We start from the raw sequence: 9,314 nt of genomic DNA, 5'->3' as shown, positions 1-9,314 counted from the left end.
GCCCGCCTGTGCCTAAGCTGGGGCCTGGCCGTGGGCCCCGCAGTCCCGCCCGCCCACCTGGGGCACAGTTACCTGCCGCTGCAGTGCGGCGGCCGTGAACGGCGCGTGTCCCTCCACCACCGTCAGGAGCAGGGCGATCCACCGAGGGGAGCTGAGGGCTGCGCACATGCGCGACGTGACCGCGATGCTGCGCACGAAGCCCAGCGAGCACCAGCCCCGGTGCTGCTCACGGCGCACCTGCCGCTCAGGGGAAGCTGCGGGCGGCAAGAAGACAGCCTGGCACAGAGGTCCTGGAGAGGCGCGGTCAGTCTCGACCCTCCCTTTCCCGGCTACACCTCCAGTCAGAAGCAGCACTGCCAGAGCTCCGCCATTCACTGACGCAGAGTGAGGAGCCAGAGAAGGCTCTCGGATTAGCGTAAGGAACACCGGCAACACTTCACGCCCTACAGTACACGTGGCAGCTCACACTAGCTACGGAACAGTGTCACTGACTGTTCCCAGGTAGTGGGGAAATGATTCGCTATTAAATGGCGTTATTTCTCAGACAGCGTCCATTTTATTCTGAATCTCATGTTTTAAGTATCCCCCGTGACGTCACTCATGTTTAAACTGCACCATGAGTTGCCAGCCCAAGTGCGAGACAGAATGAGCACGAGGGAAGCTTCGCACACGCTGATCTGACTGCTCCTGCCGGCCTCCGGGTGGGGCTGCCCTCTGCCCTAGCAGAGGCTGTGAAGCAGGGGGGCACCACCTCGCCTCCTCAGAACCCCCCAACCTCCGGGGTCCGCCCTTATGCCCTCCAGGCGGACAGGGACACCACCTCTTAGACACTCATCCTGTGCCATCACACTCACACCCTACACAGCCACCCAGTCGGACGAGCTCACCCCACACCGTCACACGCCCTACCACAATCGTACACTCACATGCTCACTCACAAGCACTCACACGGACACACACCCGCTGCCCCTACTTCTACACACTCACATTCACTTACGCTCAAACAGTGTAGGGGCTTGAAGTGTGTTCACCCACCACTTCGGAATGCGACCCCATTCGGAAATAAACTGCTTGCAGGTGTAATTAAGAAACTAGATTAGGGTGAACCCTAAATCCGATGAAAGTCCTTATCAGACAGGAAAATACACAGAGACACTGGAGACGTGTCCACATGAAGATGAGGCAGAGACTGGAGTGATGTGGCCACAGGCCAAGGAGGCCTCGGCCACCAGCAGCTGGGAGAGGCAGGAAGGAGCCCATCCTGGAGCCTCCGGAGAGAGTGCGACCCTGCCACACCTTGACCTTGGCCTTCTGGTCTCCAGACGGAGACAGTTGTTAGGCCGCCCAGTCTGTGCTACTTTAACGAGCCAAAACAGCTGCCAAGTTTGTGCTAATGCGTAACAGCCGCACCGGGGCGCGCACGCACGCGCACACGCACACGCACACACACGACTCCGCGGGTCCACAGCCCCTCACGCGTACGCGTCTTGTCCGTCGTTCCACTCTCCACCAACGCGCGCAGCAGCCCGCACAGCGTCTTGGTGGCGTCGTTCTGCATGACTTCGGCGTGGATGGCCGCGGACAGACAGAGGGTCTGCAGCAGGTTAACGGTGCTCGTGAGCATCACTGCGGTGGGGTGGATGCTCTTGTCCATTTGTTCGGCTTCTGAAAGAGAGAATCGTGTGAGACACCGTAACCCCAAATGGAACTGGAGGCGCCCCTATGTGTAATTTAGGACTCATACTTTTCTTACTGCAGAAAGGGAAGCAGCCCTTTACAACATGGCGTTCAGGACGCACTCGAGGCTCACCCTAAGCTGCTTGCCGACGAGCGGGCTACACCCTGGTGGAGGCGGAGGGCCTCCCGCACGCGGCCTCCACAGCGGGAAACCAGAGGCCTATGGGTTCTGGACGAGGAGGCGCGAGGCGGCTGGGCCACGCTTCTGTCGCTCAGCCAGCCCTACTCAGACCTCACTTCCCTGAGTGACACCCGGCAGCGAGGAGGGGCAGCTGGCCTGGGTGTCATGCGCTGCCGACCACCAGGCGGGGCTACAGTTGCGCCCACATTCGTCACCTGTGCCGATGGGCCGCGGCCCCCATGAGCACACACTCGGAGCAAACCATCCGCCCTCCGCCGAGCTCAGCCCCTCGGCTTTCCTGGGAGCCAGGGCACACTGCACGCCTGGTCAGAGCGTGAGCTGGGAGCCAGCACACAGGCCTCCCGCACACCACAGGCTTCACGCACGCATCCCAGGGGCCCTGGGACATCTAAACACACGCAGCCCTCCTCTCACAATGCAGATTTCCGGGGTCCCTCCAAGCTGTCACCTCTGCTGACTAACTCCCCCCTCGGAGGGACAAGGTGTGAGGAGGCCACCCCTGCTCTGGCGGGCTCCTCAGCGAGGCGGCCGATTTCAGGGCCACACCACAGCCCCGCCTCAGAGCCCGGGGCTCACACACACCAGACCCTCAGGCCAGCCCGCCTGACCACGCTGTCCGCAGGTGAGGCCGGGTGCTGTCCTCAGCGTGGCCACGAAGGCTGGCGGGGCCACGCTGGACCCGCAGCCCGCAGGCACGCACCGGAATCGTCCTCCGTGTCCGAGTCCTCCGCCGAGGGCCGCGCGCAGGCTGGCAGCTCCGCCAGCTTGAGGTCGTACTTCCCTTCCTTGCCCATCCTGTAGGAGTTGGTGCTGCCCGTGTCCCACTGGACCCGGATCCACCCGTCCTCTCCCAGGTCGCCGATGACACGGCCGAGGCCAGGGGGCGGCCCGTCCTGGGGAGCCAGAGCACAGACCAGTCAGGGGCTGTGGGCCCGCGCTGCGCAGCCTGCTGAGCGCGGCGGTGACACCACGTGCGGCTCCGAGACCCCAAGCCCTCCAGCAGCGCGCGCAGCTCCCAGCGTCACCTGCTACTGAGCACCAGCAAACCGGCTCACGTCCCCTTGGCGAGAGGCAAGTGGGGACCAGCCCGGTCCTGGCCCCCTGTTCCCTGGCCCCTCAGTGCCTCACAGACACCTGGACGAGCAGCCGCACCCCTGCGCAGCCCCAGCCCTCCGTGCCCCTGCGTCTTGTGTCAACAAGGGAGAGCTGTCTGGGGGTGTGCCGCCCGCTCTGGGACACGCAGGTTTCTGAGGTGACTGGCAGGCCCTGCCCTAGCGGGAGGCCGAAAGCCCCTCAACATGATGAGGGTGCTCCCAGCCCGTAGGCAGGTGAGCACAGTCATCGGCCAGCAGCGACGGCAGTGACGCAGACACCAGCCCAGTGACCTCTACCTGGGGAGCCACGTGCTGTGAGGAGAAACAGGAAGGTGACCACACCCAGCAGCCGCTGGAGCCTGCTGGACAGCGCTGGACAATGCTGGGATCCCCAGGGGGCTACGTGTCCTGCTGTCTTGCTCACTCTAGGCTGCACCTCGGTTTGAGCCGCCCCTCCTGGCAGACCTGAGCCTGCGCAGCGCCCTGCACAGGACGCTGTTCTAGTTGTCTGAGTCCATCGATGACCTTGTCATCGTCCGCTGCACATGTCCTGAGTCAAGGCCATCATTTATTCCAGTTCCCACCCACTGAGGCATGCAGGTCGGAGGTGAGCGAGCGCAGGGGCGAGGACATGGCCGCCGCCTCTGAAGCGGCCTCTTAGTACCTGGTCTCCCCACTTCCAGTCCACGCCCCTTACAACCCGGGCTCCGATCTTCATCATGGCAGCCAGCTCGGGCCCGGAGACCGGGGGCTGCATGGGCGTCGCCTCTCTCCTGGTCTCCTCGAGGACCGTGGCACCGCGGGCAGACGTGCCCAGGTCCTCCTCGGCGTTCTCACAGCTGGGGCCTGCCAGGCAAAGAAGCAGTCAGGACTGGCAAACCCCCGCTCCTAACCAGTAAGTACCGATGAAGACCCTTTTAAATCTTTTAAAGACTCCGTAGCCTAGAGTGTATTTTTATCAATACAATAAACTCTATGTAGCTTTACTGACGGGAATTAGTATTTTTTTAAAAAGGTAAGAGACGGGCAAAACATATAAACGTATATCAGAAGATATAAAAGATATAAAAGCAAAGTGATTTAAGTGAGAAAGATACTCAACACTTATTGTTACTAGGACAGATAACAATCCAAATGTCCGACAATGAGAAAATGAACTTGGACTATGGTCCTGCGTGGAACAGAGCTCACGGGAGGCCCGGACTGCGTGCGCAGAGTCCCGCTCACAGGGCTGGCCCTCAGCGGGTCGGTCACTGACAGGCATCGCTGTGTGAAGCCGTCTGCACAAACCACGTGGTCTCTGCTGAAACCTGCTTCCTCGGGGGTCTGGAACCTGGGCACGTGCCAGGCAGAGGCGCCCACGTGACCAGCCCTGTGAAACTCTGGGCACCGAGTCTCTGCTGAGCTTCCTAGCAAAGGACACACCATGTGCTGTCACAGCTCGCCGGGGCACTGGAGTGCATCCTGTGGGGCTCCCAGGGAGGACTGTCCTGGTTTCTCTCAGACTTCACCCATGCGCCTCTACCTTGGTGGACCTTGCTCTGTGCCCTTTCGCTGTAATGAACTGTAGTTCTGAGTGTGACCAGATGCCGAGCCTGGCAGTTCTCCTACTGAGGCCGCAAACAGGAGGATGGTGGTGGGGACCTTCTAGAACCACCTCTCTGAAATACTGCAAAAGCACCGTTTGGTAAAAGGAAGACTGAAGGGGTGGGGCACGATGGAGACGGGGCCCGCGGTGGCTTCGGAGAACTGAGCTGTCAGTAAGCACGACCCGCATGGCCTGCCGGACCCTAGCGACTGGGCCTTGCTGCTAACGGGTGGGGTGCGCAGCCCCAGTGACTCCCCAGGCGTTTACTCTCTCCTGCGGGTGGGAGGGACGAGCTTCCGAACACCATGCCCAAAGGTGGGCTGGGTCAAAATGCAAAAAGGATGTGTTCCTCTCTCCTCCGAGAGGGCAGAAAAGGTGGTTCAAGTCCCCGGGCTGGAGCTGAGCTCCACGCAGACTGGGGAACAGTTCTTCTCAGGCCAGCAGGGCCTCTGGAGGCCCCGGGAAGGGCAGGGAGCATTCCAGCTAAGCTCTCTCCAGGCAGCCGTGACATTAACCCTGTAAATAGTTGAATTTGCTGCCAAGGGTTCAGATACATTTGTAGTAAGAAAAAGGGGGGGGGGTGCCTAAGTGGCTTTGTACTTGTGGCTACTGTACCTAGACACACACAGGAAGAGTTGTTCTAAAATGCCATCTGCTCATTTCTTAGATGGAGAGAGGTCACCCCGATCAGGGGAAGCGGCAGGCAGACCTGGGCGTGAGCTCATGAGACACCCCTGCTTGCTTTCTGCAGCCAGTAGACAGGCTGGGACTTAACAGAAAAAGCCCCATAATTAATGATTTGTGCTATGACTTTAACCTATTGGATCCTCTGGGGAAAAAGGGAGACAACATAAAAAGGCAATTTCTAGGTAGAAATACACTTTTGATACTTTTAAAGTAATTTTTAGTTGCTAGTGGGGCCTTAAGAAGTCAGATGTCTGACTCGGAGTGACCGTTTTCCAGCTTGATGCACATTTCTGAAAGGGCCATGTGACCACAAAGACCAGCAAGACCCCATGGCTTAGGAAAGCCTCAGATTTTCCCTCAGCCTTGGAACGCTGACCCCGCAGTACCTCGGAATTTCAGGCAGAGAACATTATACACAGTCAGATGTAATGCATGTACAGAACACTCTACTCAAAAAGAGGAGACACGGCCTGCTCCGGGGAACGGGGAACGTGCTCCAGGGCAGACGGCATGCTGGGCCATGAAACAAGGTTCAATAAATTGAAATGAACTAAAATCGCACAAATTATCTTCTCTGACCATAATGAAATGAAAGCAGAAATAACAGAAGGAAAACTGGAAAACTCACAAGTATGTGGAAAATAAACCACCTAACCAGCCAAAGGAAAAAAAGAAACAAGAGAAATAAAATTATATTTTGAGATAAATAAAAACAAACACGTGGCATACCAAATTACAGGATGCAGCAAAAGCAGTGCTAAGGGGAAATTTACATCTAAAACAGCAAATACTAAAAATGAAGAAAGATCTCAAATCAATAACTTAACTCTATACCTAGAGAAACTAGAAAAATAGGAAGAAAGCAGAAAAAAGGAGAGAGTGAAGATTAGAGCAGAGATGAGTACAGAATAGGAAGACGATAGAATCAACAAAATCAAAAGACGGTTTTGTGAAAAACATCAACAAAACTGACCGTCTTTTAGGTACATTAAGAAAAAAGAGAAGATTCAGGCAACTGAAACCAGAAATCAAAGCGGTGACAATACCACCGATTCTACAGAAATAGAAACCATTCAGAGAGCAGTGTGAACAACTGCATGCCAACGGATGTGCAAATCTAGATGAAACGGGTAGAGTCCGAAAAATACACGACTTACGTGAACTGAATCGAGAAACAGAAAATGTATATAGACCTATACAACAAAAGATGGAATCAGCAATCGAAAGCCTCTCAACAAAGAAAAACCCAGAACCCGATGGATTAACTGCTGAATTCTACCAAGCGTTTAAAGAAGTAAAACCAATTCTCTAACTCTTCCAAAATCAGAAGGCAACATTTCCTACCTCATTCTGTGAGGCTGGCATTACCTCGGTAACAAGAAAACTATAAAATGCTGCTCAAAGAAATGAAAGACCTAAATAAATACGAAGCCGTCCCACGTTCGTGGAATAACAGACTTAACACCGTTAGTGGAGCGATACCCCCGACGCAACCGGAAGCATCAATACCATCCCTGGAAAACCCCAGCGGCCTCTTCTGCAGACACAGAAAAGCCAGCCCTGAAATTCCCATGGAAACGCAAGGAATCCAAAGTACGTTTGACCCTGCAGTTCCGCCCCACAGGGTGCGACCTGAGAGCAGACAGGTGTGCAGGTGGAACCTTGTTCACAGACGCAAGCAGCGCCCGCCACGGCCAGAGCTCCTCCAACGCACGCGCGGATAACTGCACGCGATGCGCTCAACGGCACGACGCTTCAGCCGTGAAGACGAGTGAAGGGCCCTATGCACTACGGTGAATGAGCCAGAAACGTGCGGCTGAAAATTGCGTTTCATGGCCACGGACTGTCCAGCAGAGCAGACCCACAGAGGCAGGCAGGTCTGTGGCTGCCGACAGCGGGAGGGACCGGGAAGTCCGGGCCAGACAGTGCGGACGTGCGTGTGGCGGTGGGCAATTACGGAATGCGGCAGGGTTGACGCCTGTGCGACACTGTGGCTGTGCTTCACGCCACCAGCCTATAAACTCGCGGGGGGCGGGAATGAACAGTTTTACGTGATTCGAGGTTGACCACAGCCAAACAGGCTGGGGGAGAGGGCCTGCGCGGCGCCCACCCACCGATGAGCCTCAGGGCCGTCTGCGCGAGGGCCAGCGTGCCGGAGTTCAGCAGCAGGTTCAGGCTGTGCGCGCCGTGCTGCACCGTGAGCACCCGCAGCAGCACCAGGAGGAAGCGCGCGTGCGGGGTCGTCCCCAGGCTGGGTCCCGAAGGGTTCTCGTTGGCGAGGATCTGCAGGGGCACAGGCTGGACACCTAGAAAGCATCGGCACCCACGTAAACTTCTTGTGCGTAGACACGAACACAAACATGATACGAAAAGCATCAGCGCTTTTTAAACATCGTTTTCCCGTGGATTTCCAGAGCGTGGGCATCGGGCGGTGTCTGTGTCGCTTTGCGATAGTTCCAGTTCTAACACTCCACGTTCGGCTCTCTCCATCTGTCCACGAAACTTAGCCCTCTGCCCTTCCGAACAGCCCTGGTGGCTTCCCCATTCCATTTCAAATATAACAGATACGTCTAATTTCCCTTCCACGAAATCAACCCTAGCATTGCCCTGTTCATGCTCGAGCCAGCCACGAAATGAAGCATTATGTTAATACGGGATATATATTTTAGGGCGTGTGGTTTAAGTGATAAACACGAAAACGTTAAGATGTCAAAGCTTGACTTTAGAATACTACGTGATTTGTGTTTTTCTGCCAAATTTTGAAAACTTTGTTTATAATCTGAGACAGCTTAAAGCAGCTTAGATCACCATTCTAATATACAAAGTGATCGAAGCCTTCCCGAAAGCAAAACTCGGCACTTGTGCGTTTCTGCAACATATCGTTGAGGGGCAAACTATACGAAATAATGCCGCTGTGACTGCGGACATTGCTTCGATATCGATTTTAACACAGCCTTTGAACCGTCAGCTTGTTCTAACTCACCAAGCTCTTTAAATTTGGCATTGGCATCCATCAAAATATTTCGAATATTCTGCACGGCCCAAGCATACAGCTTGCCAAATGTCACTTCCAGCAGCATCCGATTAAAAGGTGGGATCAGATCAACATCCTTCAAACAATCCGTAAGGGGCTCCCTTTCAAAGATAAAGAATTTTACTTAGAACACGGCCAGACTGGAATCTCACTAGGACAATGTGTTTTTTGCCGCAGCTTCCTTAGTTAAGAAGAAACGTTATAAAGATTCACCCTGTGTTGATGCCCTCCGGGATAAGTCTCTGCCATCCACAGAACACAGCATACTGCACGGATGGAAGCAGAAAGTTTTTCGTTGCCAGCTGTAATATCGTGTCTATCCCTTCCAGGCGAACCTCCGCTCTCTCCAACTGCAGAACAGCAGGGCAGGCAGTCAGGTACGGTGGGCACGGCGCGGTGCTCAGGGCAGCGTTCCAGCCCCGTACCTGTTTCAGCAGACACTTCCTCATCTTCTCCACGTCCACCGGTTCTTCTTTAAGGGCGAAGTCGGCAATCGTGCTGAGCAGTGCAGACTGCGGGTAAAGCTCCTGGACGTTCTGCTTCAACCACTTGTACCTGTGAACACCTGTAACTGTGCTCAGCAGGGGCTGCCATTTATCCTAAGAAAACCAATTTTCATGGGTTTACCCCACTCATATTGACACGTGCTCAATTAAGTAAAGAAAGTGTTAAGTGCCAACAGGTTTAAATTGATATTTTATATCTCTACTTATGTCCTTCGGAGCAAGCCACCTTGGCACACCAAGTTAACTATCAACTACACTGACAGCCTTGGGAGCCAGCCAGGACAGTTTCTGGAGCAAAGAGTACATTCAATGAATGGATGGATGGATGGATGGATGGATGGATGGGTGGATGGGTGGATGGGTGGATGGGTGGATGGGTGAACGAATTGATGGATGGAAGGATGCTGGATGGATGGATGGATGGATGGTGGGACAGGGGATTAATGGTGGGGGGATGAATGGATGGATGGACAGATGGACAGACGCACAGATGGATAGATGGATGGTGGATAAATGGATGGATGGA

At 55.2% G+C, this 9,314-nt stretch overlaps 1 protein-coding gene across 1 annotated transcript in view; it reads right to left on the bottom strand.

Moving 5' to 3' along the window:
• LOC102887399 (E3 ubiquitin-protein ligase HERC2) overlaps positions 1-9,314 on the bottom strand; it is a 114,318-nt gene that overhangs the window by 55,894 nt on the left and 49,110 nt on the right. Inside the window, exons 31-38 of the mRNA XM_025043506.1 lie at positions 8,708-8,881; positions 8,496-8,632; positions 8,232-8,383; positions 7,363-7,554; positions 3,638-3,819; positions 2,580-2,772; positions 1,483-1,665; positions 19-254 (exon numbers count right to left, since the gene is read on the bottom strand). Of these exons, the coding sequence (XP_024899274.1) occupies positions 19-254; positions 1,483-1,665; positions 2,580-2,772; positions 3,638-3,819; positions 7,363-7,554; positions 8,232-8,383; positions 8,496-8,632; positions 8,708-8,881 (1,449 nt within the window). The remainder of the gene's footprint in view (positions 1-18; positions 255-1,482; positions 1,666-2,579; positions 2,773-3,637; positions 3,820-7,362; positions 7,555-8,231; positions 8,384-8,495; positions 8,633-8,707; positions 8,882-9,314) is intronic.

Source organism: Pteropus alecto, unplaced genomic scaffold (genome assembly GCF_000325575.1).
Source record: "Pteropus alecto unplaced genomic scaffold, ASM32557v1 scaffold102, whole genome shotgun sequence".
Classification (NCBI taxonomy): Eukaryota; Metazoa; Chordata; class Mammalia; order Chiroptera; family Pteropodidae; genus Pteropus; species Pteropus alecto.
The sequence above is the reverse complement of the archived record's forward strand: the minus strand, read 5'-3'. Positions and strand labels throughout refer to the sequence as shown.